At 36.5% G+C, this 16,150-nt stretch overlaps 2 protein-coding genes across 3 annotated transcripts in view; both read left to right on the top strand.

Moving 5' to 3' along the window:
- The window catches only part of ryk (receptor like tyrosine kinase), a 64,321-nt gene extending 51,582 nt beyond the window's left edge, over positions 1 to 12,739 (top strand). For both annotated transcript variants that reach the window (XM_082190212.1, XM_082190211.1), the window contains 5 exons: positions 2,368 to 2,500; positions 6,465 to 6,574; positions 7,000 to 7,159; positions 10,773 to 10,909; positions 11,635 to 12,739. In XM_082190212.1, coding sequence (XP_082046338.1) covers positions 2,368 to 2,500; positions 6,465 to 6,574; positions 7,000 to 7,159; positions 10,773 to 10,909; positions 11,635 to 11,746 — 652 coding nt within the window. In that variant the 3' untranslated portion in view covers positions 11,747 to 12,739. The remainder of the gene's footprint in view (positions 1 to 2,367; positions 2,501 to 6,464; positions 6,575 to 6,999; positions 7,160 to 10,772; positions 10,910 to 11,634) is intronic.
- A 3,266-nt stretch (positions 12,740 to 16,005) lies between these two features.
- Positions 16,006 to 16,150, top strand: part of slco2a1 (solute carrier organic anion transporter family, member 2A1) — a 23,979-nt gene continuing 23,834 nt past the window's right edge. Inside the window, exon 1 of the mRNA XM_082190215.1 lies at positions 16,006 to 16,150. This exon is cut by the window's right edge and continues 2 nt beyond it. Within this exon, the coding sequence (XP_082046341.1) occupies positions 16,095 to 16,150 (56 nt within the window). The 5' untranslated portion in view covers positions 16,006 to 16,094.

Below are 16,150 nucleotides of genomic sequence, written 5' to 3'. Positions count from 1 at the left end.
AGAGAGCGCGCAAAAGTACTGAATAGTTTAAAATCGCAAATGTTTAAACTGATAAGACTTTATGTTACAAAAGATTCTATTTCAAATAAATGCTGTTCTTTTGAACTTTCTATTAATTAAAGAATCCTGCAAAAGAATTGTACACAACTTTTTTCAACATTGTGTAAAAATGATAAACTTTAGTTACGATGCAAGTGACAAAAGACAATTCCGTCATGTCCTGACTGCTAAACACAAGAGTATGGTATTGACGCTTGACTTGTGCAACCCATTTTGAGAGCGAGAGAGAGAAGACGCGGCACCGCTTAACATTCACGCGGTTGGTAAAATCAATGTTTGCGGGGGAATTTCCCGCATTATAAGTGGTAGACCTGCGGGAATTATTAAAATACTATTGAAGTAGCTCCTTTTTAGGTACTAAATCATCATTGGAGGCTGACTTGCTGCTCTCACGCTCAGACAGGTGTTGTTATTGTGCGTGCTAGGGAACGTAATGCGCCATACATCATTGCGTCGCTATATCAGTGATATCGCGATATGACACTTTTTTATCATGTAAGAATTTATACCGGTATTATCGTGGACGGTATGATATGGCACACCCCTATTGCCCTGTTTGACTTATGTTCTTGCAATATCTCTTCTTTTAGTTCAGAATAGTGAGTTTTGTACAGAATCATTTGTATTGTATTTGATGCTCATGCTAGTAGTGGTGCACATGATTTCACTTTTAAACAAATCCTTTCATATATGAACAAAGCTTGCCATAGCTGTGTTGTGATTCAGAGGGACCTTATGCAGGGCTCTCTACACTCTGAGCAGGAGAATTTTTGGTTCCCAGCACTTAAGTTCACAGCAGATTAGAGGTTTTGAGAATGATGACATAATATACTTGTGTATATGAATATAAATTACCATACTTTCATGATGGGTACATTTCCCTGTCCACAATGGAGCAAGTTGTGTAATGTTTGTGTGTTGTGACAGTGATGTGATGACCACAGCCCAGCTATGACATTTCTATGACTACTTATCTACACACTTCCTCTGCTGGGTGAATTACTGTCTGTCTTCCTCTGCATTATTTCTTCATTAGTGCATTCTCTTTTACCATGCTTCATAGAAATGAGTGTGGTTTCTGATAAACTGTTCTTATAAATCACTTTCTGTCTTGTTTGAGTATGGCAAGGTTATCATCGTTAACTAAAAATATTAAGACAAATACTAGCTGTAGAAAAACAATGAGAAAAAAGCTGTGAGAGAAAAAAAAATTTTCTTCCCCCAAGATATTAAATGTCATGAACTTCTTGAATCTAGCGACTAGTTTTTTGCTGGTGCCGGCTATCTGACAAAAGATATACCAGTATATATCTACTGTCTGATATTAGATATGTATCTGTATCAGTGTGAAACATTATTTATATATTTAGAGTAACTTTAAGTGTCAAATTAATCTTAAAACAAACATAAATCTTGTTGTTGTTAAATGTAAGCTTTAGCTAAATATAAAAAATGATGATAATTTTTTAATTGTACATTATAAATTATGAATGCTAAGTTCACTTGTGACATTTAAAATGATTGGCTTAAGTTTATTTTTATTTTTAATTTATTTATAAAAAATAGTATAGAAATTTAATATCAGCCATTTATTGGCTGTTGCCTATCTTATTTATTGGTTAAAACTACTGAAACTTAAAAAAAAAAAAAAAAAATACATGTAACAATTTTTTTTTTTTTTTTTATAAATAAATGTTCTCTTGGAATACAATGACATTAAAAAATGAATACTGATTTTGTGAACCTGGTGCTCATCTACTGTATCAGCATACCTTCACATAATGTTAAATATCACTTCATCTTCATTCAGAATCTTTTTCCTGATATTCATATAGCGGCAGTACAGCAGCCCTGAGGTCGAACATTCTGTTTAGATTTTTCTGTTTCCCGCTTGGTTGCCTTTTGGGATGGGCTCAGACCCATATCCTGTCCCGAGTGCTCCGAGCTTTGCAGTCACGCAGACCCGTGTCTGGGGTTAAACGGTCAGCGCAACCCATGGCTTAAAATTTTCCTTGTCAGAAACAAATCACTGATTGAAATAGTATTATGCAGACCTAAGTATCCTTAGGGTAGTAGCATGTCACTTCCTGTCTACTTTGTGTATCACTGCTAGCGGGAATCTAATAACAGTAATTAATTTCTCTAGATGTTTTCATTGAATCCCCCACATTTAAAGGTGTGGTTGTGTACTTGTTTTTTCTTTTCCTGCAGAAATGTGTTTGAAAACTTGGCCTTCTGCCGTTTGTCCTTTTACCTACACCATCAAACTTTAACCCATTTTTCACTGCACGGTCTGTTCACATTTAGGAACCTGTTACCCATCAGCCATGTGTGTATAGAAGATGGTGAGAAGCCCATGGTCATGTTGCCTTATATGAACTGGGGAAATCTTAAGCTTTTCCTGCGCCAGTGTAAGCTTGCGGAGGCCAACAACCCACAGGTGAGACTACTACAATATAGAGAGATTTTATGCCAGTTGTGCTTTGAGGCAGGAATCAAAAAAACCAAAAAACCAAGCCAAACACAGATTTATTGATTGAACAGTCAACAGTTTGGGATCGGTAAGATTTTTTATGTTTTTAAAAGAAGTCACTTCTGCTGACCAAGGCTGCATTTATTTTATTAAAAATATTGTTAAATATTATGACAATTTAAAATAACTGTTTTCTATTTGAATATATTTTAAAATGTAATTTATCCCTGTGATCAATGCTGAATTTTCAGCATCATTACTCCAGTCTTCAGTGTCACATGATCCTTCAGAAATCATTCTAATATGATGATTTGCTGCTCAAAAAACATTAAATATTATGATCAATGTTGAAAAAAGTTGTGTACAATTCTTTTGCAGGATTCTTTAATTAATAGAAAGTTCAAAAGAACAGCATTTATTTGAAATAGAATCTTTTGTAACATAAATGTCTTTACTGTAACTTTTGATCAATTTAATTCATCCTTGATGAATAAAAGTATTGATTTCTTTTTTCTTTCACCCAAAAAATTCAATAAAAGAATTCTTACTGACCTCAAACTTTTGAACGATAGTGCTTAATGTTACAAAAGCTTTCCATTTCAGATAAATGCTGTTCAATTTTTTTTGAACTTTCTATCAAAGAATCCTAAAATAAAAATGTAAATTGTAAATTTACATGTAAATGTAAAAAACTGTTTTCAACATTGATAATAATGAGAAGTGTTTCTTGAGGATCATATTAAAATGATTTCTGAAGAATCATGTGACTGAAGACTGGAGTAATGATGCTGAAAATTCAGCTTTGATCACAGGAATAAATTACACTTTACTATGTATTCACATAGAAAATAGCGGTTTTAAATTGTAATAATATTTCACATTATTACTGTTTTTATTATGAATTTTTAATGAAATAAATGCAGCCTTGGTGAGTAGGAGAGTCTTCTTTTAAAAACATAAATTGTACCGGTCCAAAACTTTTGACTGGTAGTGTATATGAAATATCTAAATATGTCAGAATGTATTTTCACATTTATGCTTTTAAATGAATATATGAATTTTGTTGCATTAGATATCAAAGAGAAGTTTGAATGATTAGACTACCCACTGCTTTGACATTTGTTGTGAAAAGAAGCACACTCATTTTGCAGGTTGGGTTATATAACATGCAACATTTAAACTGAATCCACATTTATGCAAAGAGTAGTTTTTGACCTGTGTGAATTCAGCTATCAAGTAGTGCAATGACCCTCCTCCTGTTAGCCATAAATCAGTCTGAGGCAGGTGTTTATATTAGAGACCATCCAGCAGAACACCTGGAATGTTCAGATTATCCTGATTTAATTGCTTTCTTCTGCACAATGAATTCATTGTTGTGATCCTCTGTCAACATTGAGCGAACCTTCTATGAGGTGCTTTACAGTAGGGTTCTGTGTACAATCGAGCCTTTGTGATGTTAACCCCGGGCGTTCTTTTATTCGGCTGCCACTGAACCTTCTTCAAAGACAAGATTACATAAATTCGGTCAGTCAGACAGATGTACTCTTAAAATGGTTAAATGGGTACTTCAGGCTATCAATGTTTCTACTGCAGGACCAAGCTTGTTGTGGCAGTGTTTTAGTTATGGGCAATTGCCTTTTATTTATTTTTTTGAAAATCATATATCATGTGAACTATCTAAGCTTTGGATAATACCATGCGTTTTGGCATTGAAAGTGGAAGGTTGCTTTTTGTATTTACTGCCAAGATTTTCACCTCTCACTTGAACTGAATTGTAGATGCATGTCTGTTTGCAGCCTTTAAGGGGTGTGCAAAACTACATACTTTTAAAATGGCTCAGTCTGAATGAGTAGTCAGGGTTGAGGAAGCACTGTCATTAGGCTGGTTTAGGGTCTTGTACACGGTCCACCAGATGCTTGCTGACACCTGGATTGAGCCAGACTGAATGGAACAGTATGCAAGTATCTTGTTTTTAAAAAGAGAGGCACAATATAGTGACTGAAGATGATTGTCTGACCAACATAGAGCAACATTTTAATATTAATGCTTACATATTTGGAATGTCTAAATATTCTGTTTAAAGCAGGGCTCAGTAGTTTCGGGATTTCTTCGCTGTATTCTCGCTTTTTGCTCGCAGGTTTCTCTCTAGAGCTCCCCCCACAGCTTCCGAATAGATATTTGACAACACTGTTGTAAAAACTCGTTGGCGATTCTTAGACACCAGAGGCTATAGATCAACGACATCAAAGCAGATGGGACATTCTTTAAAACGTCTTCTTCATTCGGGTTCAAACAGCGTGAGGGAGCGCAATAATGAAATGCATTTTAGCAGATTTCTTTTGGCCGTAAAGCAATTGTTTACATCGCGAGACCTGATATCACGCGATACTTCCTGATGCGCCGGCTCAAAGTTGCAAGTGCGTATTTTCCGCTCACGGGCACCAGGGGGGTGCGAAATGACCACCATTCAACCCGAAATAAGTCATATAACCATTCCAATGACTCCGAAGCTGTTCAGTTAAGGTAAAAAAGTTACTTAGATCACCTTTAACAGAAACTATGGATGCATGGTGTCTCGTATTGGTCTCGTAACTGTCTGTAAAATTTGGGATCAGTATTTTTTTTTAAAGAAATGAATACTTTTTTCAGCAAGTATGCTTTAAATGAATGGCGACAGTAAGGCTTTTCATTTGTTTAAAAAAAAAACACATTTCAAATAAATGCTGTTCGTTTGAACTTCATAATTATTAAAGAATCCTGAAAAAAATTCTTCATCACCATTTCCACAAAACTATTAAGCAGCACAACTGTTTTCAACATTGATTTTCATCACCATAGTAGAATAATTTCTTTAATATATGCCTGTGAAGACTGGAAAATTCAGCTGAGCCATCACAGGATTAAATAACATTATCAAATTTAAATAATGAAAGACACATTTTTTTTTTAATTGTAATAATATTTTACAATATTTCTGTTTTTATTGACTTTATTTTTGACAAAAATGTATCAGTTACAAGTTAAAATAATTATCAGTTTATTATTATTGACCTATATTTTAATATCTGTGCATAACTAATTAAAACATTGCTTACAACAAATGGGGACTCATTTAGAGACGTGACTTCTCAAAGATGGGTTTAGCATGTAGGCAGTTGCTGTTAGACTGTCGGCATGCTAAAGCACACCCTCTCAGAGAAGTCATGTCTCTAAATTGATCCCCTTTAAGACTCTACAGCTAAAAAGGATAAAAAGTTTAGATTTACTAGTCACTCTCATTGACCCATCCCTATGTTCTACACGTACAACATTCTCTCTTGAGTAAACATTTCAGTCGAAATCACGCTAACCAAATTCACACTGAACAAACAGGAATGAGCATGCACCATCGAACTCATCTGACACCTGAGTTTGTCATACACTGCAATTATTTTGTTCTAAAGCCTTGTGTATAGTTCTTCAGGGGGAAAAAGCCACTCATTTAGAGAGGATTATGTTATGACCCTGTCAGTTAGCACCCAGGGTTTCTTGTTGTGTCTGGCTCTGGATAGATTATACAAGGGTGCCTGACGTGGAGCCACTCCCTCTAAACAGTTAAAGCGTTAGTGTTTGGCTTTGGCTCTTGGTGCTAAGGATGTTTATGTTTAGTGAGGTAACTGTCATTACATCAGACGTCAGACTCTTCCTACCAACTGATATTCAACAGAGGAACTTGTTGCTCCATCAAGTCTGGTTTCCTAATAGGTGAAGATTAACCACGAGTTTCTGCTCACCCACTTGTCATTTGTTCTCACTTTTTGCTTCTTTCAGTTTCTCATTTTGGATCTCTCTTATTGCCGTTTAAAAAAATTCTCACACTTCCAGTGACCTTTAAAATGTCTTTTTTGATCACTATAACCATTTTGTCCACTCTTTCCTGTTACACATACAGGCCATCTCTCAGCAAGACCTGGTCCACATGGCAATACAGATTTCATGTGGAATGAGCTACCTGGCACGGAGAGAGGTCATTCACAAAGACCTGGCTGCCAGAAACTGTGTGTAAGTGCCGTTTGACCTCATGTTCTCACACTATTTACCATCTTACACCTTCTGCTATCTACGCAGGAGTATACAGCTGCACCAAGTGTTACATTTTGGTATTGGCTGTTAAAAAAGATAATGTACAGTCAATGGTTATTATTGCAATAATTGTGACAATGATTGGTTGGCTGTATTTTTTACATTTTACATATAAAATGATACATATATCATCAATTAAGGGTGATATTTAAACTATTAAATCCCCTTGCATTCAATGCTGGCAATAATGCTGCACATGAAATGTCACAACTTGAGAACATATATTTAGGACACCCTTTCAGCTTTAAGTTCTAGCATTTATTTACATTTTTTACCATCAGTTTGCATTAATATCAATGCATATTTTATTTAGATGTCTAAATAGATGTCTTTTTTTTTTGTAGAATTGATAACAGCATGCAAGTGAAGATCACAGATAATGCGCTGGCCCGTGATCTCTTCCCCATGGACTATCACTGCCTCGGGGACAATGAGAACCGACCTGTTCGCTGGATGGCTTTGGAGAGTTTGCTCAACAATGACTTTTCTAGTGCCAGTGATGTGGTAAGACTTGCTGCTCCTTTTTTTGTTTTTCTGCAACAGACTTTAACATACGCTCACATAATATTTAGTTTCATACCAACAGCAGGCGGTCTCTATCTCTAATGTATTGTTTTTCTCTTCCTATGGATATTTTGCCTGCAAAAGAATAGTGTATCCTGTTTAACTTACAATAGTCGTTTGCTGCTTTAGCTTGTTTATAAATTCATTTATGGCACTGGTAAAATTGAGTACCTGTACACTCTCCAATTTTTTTCTAAGATTGTGTCCCAAATCCTGGTAATTTTAAAATTGCATAACTACTTTGATGTCATACTATCTGCTCCATCATGCTTTGTTACTGCTGACAATTACAGCAATCATGCTTCCGATGCCCATGAACATGTTGAGTCCTGTGTCGTCGGATACATGCAGGATTACAGCAGTTAACATGCTTTTGAATTTCTCTAAGATGTTTATATTCTTGATAATAGTCCTGTAATAGGTGCACAATCACATTTCAGATAAATTTGCAAGTCTACATTACACGTAGCACAAGTTAAAATGATAGATCACCCAAAAATCAAATGAGTCATTTCCTGACACTCATGTTCCAAACTCAAGACTTTCATTCATCTATGAAACAAAAATGAATGGTTTTAATGAAACCTGAAATACTTCTTCCCACCATTGAATGTCCTATTGATCAAAACTTTGACGCTTCACTTCATAATGAAATCCATAAAAAACTGATTTAATTTAGGCTTTTATTCAAACATAAACATTGATCAGCACACATATGTAGAGCACATAAAATATGGTAAAGGACCTTCAAATATGATGCGCGAGAACCAATGACATTTGTACTTGTGCATAAAGCAAGTATGGATTAAACCGCTCAATTCTACAAAATCTAGGTGGATTGGGCTTTCTATGAAGGGACAGAAATCTCTCATATAAAAAAAATAAAATAATAATTCTTCATTTGTTTTTTGAAGATTAGGAAAAATCCTATGGGTTTGGAATGACACTAGAGACTAAATGATGATTTTTGACTAAAATGACTATCCTTTTAAACAAACTTGGGCTTAGGAAATAGCAAAGCAAACCTCTGTCACGTTTTTTTCTTTCTGAGAGGTGAATGAGGGAGAAATTTGTTTGTGTGTGTTTTTGTGGCAACACTCTACGTTCCCGTCCGTCTCACTCAAAGTGCCAAGGAAACAACCCACCCTAGACAGCCAGGAAGTACTGAACGCCGCCTGGCCGCCTCATAAATGACACACCGGGCCAAAACCTGTCAGCAATCTGACCTCTGCATTCCTTCAGACTAACAGAACAATAGTGTCTGGTGCTACCCTTATGCCAGGAACAATTATTAAGGTTCCGTTTATCATAATACAATAGGAGCTGGTGATGAGCAGTGGCCTGGTATGGAAATTTACTCTTGTTTACTGGGATAAGCTGGAGATTCATTTACCGCAAGGAGCTGTAGTGCAGGATACCACCCACCCAGTGAGACATGAGACAAAATGCCAGATCAGCAGTGGATGTCAACTATGATCTGTGCCCAGTTACCCTCTTATAGCTTCTCAGTAAACACATCAGTGCAGGAGACAACGTCCATTTATATGTAAAGAAGCTTGTCTGTTTTTAAATGTCAAGAAAGAAAAGATGGTCAGGATTGTCTTTTAATGAATGGGGAAGATTAATTTCGAGTTTGTTCTGCAGTCAAGTAGCGCAAACATGATTTTACAGTTCTTTTACTGTTTGGCGTTAACAGCACATCTCCCTGCAGGGCAGACGCATAGAGAACGGTTTAAAAAGTCACCTTACCGCACTGAAAGTAATGCAGCTTTTTATAGTCAGGGTCATTTTTTATATCCAAAATTGACTGACGTCTAACAAACTTGATTGACTTGAACTTTTTTTTATAACAAGCTGTAATTACATTAGTTTGCACATCAGTTTGTTTCATGGTTAATGATGTAGAACAAACATCTTGATGCATGTTGAATGAGCATGGCTGCATGTTTATTTGATTTGAAGCCTCTTAAATGTCTCTGTAAACAAGCTGTGATTGTGTCCAAAATCAATGGAATAAATCCAGATTTCCTTCTTTTGTGTTACTGGAATGCTTTGTTTCCATAATGCTACTGATGTCCCTTAAATGCCCTAAAGGGGACCTCATGACTCAAACAGATCCAGATAGGGGTGCATTTGAAACGGTCTCTTATTTATATGACTTACTACAGTTTTTTTAAATATTTTTTTTAGTTTTTTAAATCTCTATATAAAAATATTCTCTCTCTCTCTCTCTCTCTCTCTCTCTCTCTCTCTCTCTCTCTCTCTCTCTCTCTCTCTCTCTCTCTCTCTCTCTCTCTCTCTCTCTCTCTCCTTAAGAACTGCCTTCATTCTTTGTGGCATAGAGTTAACAAGGTGCTGGAAACATTCCTCAGAGATTTTGGTCCATATAGCAATGATAGTATCACGCATTTGCTGGAGATTTGTCGTCTCACATCCATAATGCAAATCTCCCATTCCACCACATCACAAAATTGCTCTATTGGATTGAGATCTGGTGACTCTGGAAGCCATTTCAGTAAAGTGAACTCATTGTCATTTTAAGAAACCAGTTTGAGATGATCTGAGCTTTGTGACATGGTGCATTATCCTGCTGGAAGCAGCCATCAGAAGATGGTACACTGTGGTCATAAAGAGCGGGATATGGTCAGCAACAATACTCGGGTAGGCTGTGGCATTTAAACAATGCTCAGTTGGTACTAAGGGGACCCAAAGTGTGCCAAGAAAAATATCCCCAATACTATTACACCACCACCAGCAACCTGAACCGTTGATACAAGGACGTATGGATCTATGCTTTCATGTTGTTTAGGCCAAATTCTGACCCTACCATCTGAATGTCGAAGCAGAAATCAAGACTCTTAAGACCAAGCAATGTTTTTCCAATCTTTTATTGTCCAATTTTGGTGAGCCTGCGCGAATTATAGCTTCACTTTCCTGTTGTTAGCTGACAGGAGTATCACCTGGTGTGATCTGCTGCTGCTGTAGCTCATCTGCTTCAAGGTTCGATGTGTTGTGCTTTCAGAAATGCTCTTCTGCAGACCTTGGTGGTTGTTTCAGCTCAAATCATTCTCCTCTGACCTCTGGCATCAACAAGGCATTTTCGCCCACAGAACTGCTGCGCATTGGATATTTTCTCTTTTTCGTACCCATCTCAAGGGTTTACAGAGATAGTGAAAATACTCAGACCAGCCTATCTGGCACGAACCACCATGCCATGTTCAAAGTCACTTAAATCACCTATGAACTTCAGTAGATCATCTTGACCATGAGTTGCTGCCATGTGATTGGCTGATAAGATATTTTCGCTAAAAATCAGTTGAACAGCAGGTTTTTTGTTTCTGGAATTACTTGTCCCCCCACTTGTCCTTTATGAAGATTCAAATGGGAATGTATTTCTGCGTTTAGATACTGATCTGTAAATACAATTTCTTAGTTTATAAATAATGTCAGCCTCTAGTGATCTCACTTGTTGAAAGGGAGGGATCATCTTTCTGTTTCAGTCATCGTGCCTCACTCGGCCTGGTCTGAGCTATTGTGTGTTGTTTCCCTACAGTGGGCGTTCGGGGTAACTCTGTGGGAGCTGATGACCTTGGGACAGACTCCTTACGTTGACATCGACCCCTTCGAGATGGCCGCCTATTTGAAGGATGGCTACAGAATAGCACAACCCATCAACTGCCCCGATGAATTGTGAGTTTGATATTTTAATCTGTATTTCAGTCAATTTGAGTATAAAACGTCATTTTCATGTATTGATTTAATGTTGAAAATACATAAAAAATAAATAAACTATAGTGAACTTGCATTCCTGAGTGATTGGCAAGGCTCCCAAAGTGTCAGTAACAACAACTTTCTTAAATCTTGATTATTTTCTGAGGAAACTAACGGAACCTTTAGAAACCTAAATGGACAGTTTGATCCGAGCACAACAACTGCATGCTATCCGCACAATCTGACCCTTATCGGCATCCTGCAATAGCTAGGGAACCGGAGCATGGCGATCGAACCAGCCAGGAATTACAAAGCAACGAGCGCTGTTGACCATGTCAGTGATCCAAACACAGCAAAATTAATTGTCTTATGTGCAGTCGCCGGAACACAGTTTAGAGAACGCAGGAAAAGCTAATCAGTGTTGGATCGTAGCTTAGAACTCTTTCCTCCAGAGAATAAGTGATGAATAAGAGTTCTGCGGCTTGCCTTGTGTATTTAAAACCTTGAATAGAAATAGAGCGATAAAGTGATCTCAACTTCCACTCAAGCCCGTTTCAATTGTTGCTGTCAAATGTAATCAAGACCAATACATCTTGTCCACTCCAGCACTTTCTTCTTTGATAAATCTGCTATGGCTTCCTCAGTCACCTCACAGATCTGATAAAAGTAAATGCTTTGTTTATATGGGATGTACTCTGTTTCAGATTTGCAGTGATGGCGTGTTGCTGGGCCTTGGATCCAGAAGAGAGACCAAAATTCCAACAGCTCGTCCAATGCCTCACTGAGTTCCATGCAGCTTTGGGGGCCTACGTCTAAACTCACTCAAACCAGTCAGAGATGTTGAACAGCACTATTCCAGAGAATAAACGTTAATGCAGTGCCTTACTTTATAAGAAAACTAGCCATTTTGTAAAGTGTTTTTATTTCATGCGATATTAAATATGGCTTTGTTTGGAAGGTGTAGCTTGCTTCGGAGGTCAGTATCTATTTTTATATCACAGCTGTGTGAAATATCAAGGACTCTTTCTGATTCTCAAGAATATCATCCACATTTGATTGGAATGCTGGTATTAGGATGTCCACAGGAAGCTGCTGTTCTCTTTGTTTCACAAAGAAGCTTTTTTTTTTTTTTTTTACAATAGAGGTGACAAGAAGCTTCTGAAATTTCCTTCTGGATATTTAAAATATTGCTCGGAGTTATCTGTACATATATTTTCAAAGTCTTCAGTGAGAGGAGCTTAATCTCCACTGCATTATGTCCTGCATTATCTGTTTTTAAAATAATTTGGTGAGAGAATTAGGTCTCCACTACATTAATTGTACAGAAAAAAGCCTCAGCCCGGACACGGCAATTGGTACGTTAACTAGACGTTTAAAAATAATAACTTTTTTTGGGACTAAAGATGGCAGAGCCCTACAGCTGAGCATAAGCTTTACCTCCTTAAATTATGAGATGGTCGTGGAGGTGTAAAGCAGTGTTGTTGGGATCCTGCAAGTCAAACTGGACTTTGATACAGGGTTTTTTCAAATTCCTAAAGCTTTTGATGTTTGACTGTTCTGTGTCAGAACAATGCCTTCCTTGTATGTTTAAAACTGTATGAATACATGGACAAGAAAAGAAACATGAGTCACTGTGAATATTTGAAGTGTATGGCCTAGACACCATTTTCAAATCTTTTGTTCTGAATCTATAGGCTCTTCTTTCTATCCTTGTGATCACTGCATGTTGACTTTTTTAAAGGGTTTTGTGTAAACTGAATTCATACCTATCAATTAAATGAGACCTCTAAATAAAATGGGATCTCAGTGTCGGGTTGTTGGTGTTTGTTGATTTTGATGCATGGTTTAGTCTCGAGGATGGTTTTAACCTAACTTTTACTCCCACCTCTTGGTCCTTGATACAATGGAAGCATCTGGTTTCAGTTATCAAAGCTGTTAAGAACTGTTCTCAATGGCACAATTTTGCAATGATTTAATCATGATGTAAGTGTTTTTTTTTTTTGTAATATCACTGTACAAATGTTTATCTTAAGAGAGCAGCCAAAAGCCATCAGTAATTTGTGGGGTGATTGACTACATCTTTGTGCAATCCTTATTCACTGTAACTTGATGACAGTTATTTTGTAGCTTAACTACTGATTTTATCAATGTACTAGGCTATATTTTAGCGTAGCTTCAAGTGAGCAGTTCCAAATGTTTTAAGGAGTGTATGGAAGTGCTTACATGTCTGTTGCCATTCTGTAAAATGAGTATATTGAATAATTTATCATTTATTATAAATTATTATTATTATTATTATTAATTATTTATAATATAATTATTAATTATTTTAGTCTCATATTTTATATATCATAATTTATTTTTGTTGCTTTTTATATCACTTGGAAATGTGACTAATCCAGTTTGTGAACTTTTCATACATTTAAGGAAAAAAGCCCACCCAATTTTGTTATTCATACATAGTCTTTTTCTCCTTATTTGTGAAGAAATATCAGCATTGCTAAAGCTATGACATAACTCTTAGGTTTCTTTCATTGTTTATGTTATGGAGGGGAAAATATCCATTGTTTTGTTGCACCCACGAAGAGGATAAAGCCTCTAAAAGTTTTCAGTTTTATGTGATGCTGTAATGGAAAGTCTTTTTTTTTTTTTTTTTTGGATGAATGAATGTGCTTAGTGTTAAATTGGAGCAGTGCTCTAGAAAGATTATCACCCTCGTCGTAGATCTTGTTCTCCTTTCCCTGGTTCTGACATGTTTTATTCTGTATAATACGGTTTAATCTCAGCAAATAGCAGAAGTATATTCAACAAACCAAGTACATTCTGAAGAACTTGACCAGCACAGCATGCTGAAACGGCACTCGCTGACACGGTGATTGACGTGCTTTCCGTACGTGCGTTGATCAATGTTTATGTAAGCAGTCAGGTGCGAGAGGCTGTGCTGTAGGGCGTTGTTACCACACCGTGAAGCCGTGACTTACTCAGCACTAGCCTCGAGTAGCTTTCACAATACAAATATTAAAGCCAAAAATATGCATCAATGCAACTTTCCAGAAGTAAAATAACTAAATTCCTTCATTCCGCTGAAAAAAAATTTAATAAATAAAGTTTCTGACCGTGGACAGCAACAAAATGTTCCTAGGTGTAGGTAATATGCGTCATCTAATGGAGTTCAAATAAAAAAAGACTAGTACCATTCTCATAGTTGTGAAGTGATGCACAAAACCGTTGGGTGAAGCGGTCATATAGTCATACTTTATCGTGAATAAAACACAGTTTATTGACCCATCATAACAGAAGCAAGGACTGGAACTTACCATATTCTAAATCAAAATAAAAGTCTAAATTAGATCTGTTTCTCATATAAAGTGATTGTGATTTTTGCATCCTGGCATCCTAACAACATTGGACCTCATTGACTTGAAAAGAAAAGGTTTTTTTTTATTTTTTTATATCTTCTTTTGTGTCCCACAGAAGAATGTAAGTCATACAGGTTTGGAATTACATGAGCGTAAGTAATGAGTAAATAACACAATATGCATTTTTGTGTTCCCACTTAAGAGAATAGCTCTGTCATAATGGCATTTCTTGGAAACTTGTCAGAAAAGAACAATGTTACAACAATGTATTTCAATGGGACGTAGATGATGTAACATTTATGACCTCTTCAGTGAGATTGCTTGTGCCAAATGGCACTCATTTCCAAGGTTTCGATTCGCTTGACCGTACAGACAAAGTGCATGAGCACAAGGGACACTTGAGGCCCATTTTAGGGGAAGACTGCCATAAGGAAATTCTTTAGTGACAAACCACTAAATGTTGATAGGAAAAGTAACATTTGTCAATATAACTGGCTATACAGAAACATTTCTATGCCTTTTATCAGGTTGTAAGACTTTGACCCTATAGAGTGCAGAAATGAACAGAGACTCACACGGGTTCAGGTCATAATCGTCAGTATGACGCAGAAAGCATTAGAGTACTATATGTAGGAGTGGTGGACTTTGACTTGGTCATAATTACACTTTGTAGCTTTGGTGCAGAGAAGCCTCAAAAAAAAAAAAAAAAAAAAATCCGAGCTTTAATTGTGCTTTGGAATGTCATTATAAATAACTCGTACTCCATAAACTGTGAGGTGTCCACCTGTAATAATATCCCAAAGTTCATTGCATGTGACTTTATATGAAAGTGTCGTTAAAAACTATTGAAGTTTTGCAGCTGTAAAAGCAGTGGAAATCACTGACTCACAGACAAACCACTTCAATTTAAAACTCTCAAAGACAGGTGTGTAATTATCAAAGCCAAGTCCTTAAGACAGAACTAAATGATTGGGGGGAAATAGCCTTAACTCACTTACTAAACATTTATTTGGACCTATGTGATTACAAATAGTGCTATGGGTAATGCAGTGTAAGGTTTTTAGCTCTCTCTGGTGTTGTATTATACCCTTTATTTGTGTCAAATTTGCCATATGGGACTGTTTTATTTGATTGTATATGTACACTAAGTAAACAAACATTTCCCTGTAGCTTTTAGCAAATGTAATCAACATAAACTTCTATTATGATAATGAATGCACCACATAAAACTAATTTAGACAGTTTCACAGACCATGAACTGGATGGAAACCCTGGTTTATAGATAGCCTACTTAAACAGCCTACTTAAACACCCTCATTATGATTTTTTTTAAAGATTAAAATATTTTATGATATAATTTGATAGATATAACATTATTATCTATAGATGATGAGTAATAAAAAAATCATGTCAAAAAGCATTATTACAAATGCATGTTGAGTGTAATAAAGCCATGGACACAAATAGAAAAGCAAAAGTAATCCTGTTCTCCTCTGTTATCATTAAGAAGAATATAGTTAAATGATTTACGCTGTTTATGATGTGTTGGCACAGATTCCTTACCGAGAGTGCAGTACGCCTGTGTAATATGAAGAAATGAACTCAGTTCTGTCAAATGGGGAGAGAGATAAAGATCACCATAACAATCGCGCGTGGAGTAGTGGGCGGGGCTCGAAGAGCATTGGGCGGGGCTCGTGACATCACTGATAATGGCCATATAATCCCCCATAGACGATCACCGAAGTGGAAACGTGTTTTGCTCATCCTTGCTGAAACAAGCTTAACAACCAACTTCACCTTTCAACATGGACATATACGCCAAAGACATAAAGAAACCCAAACCAGCGTTGTTTTATAACAT

The sequence above is a fragment of the Leuciscus leuciscus genome (assembly GCF_965113295.1).
Source record: "Leuciscus leuciscus genome assembly, chromosome: 14".
Taxonomy (NCBI): domain Eukaryota; kingdom Metazoa; phylum Chordata; class Actinopteri; order Cypriniformes; family Leuciscidae; genus Leuciscus; species Leuciscus leuciscus.
The sequence above is the reverse complement of the archived record's forward strand: the minus strand, read 5'-3'. Positions and strand labels throughout refer to the sequence as shown.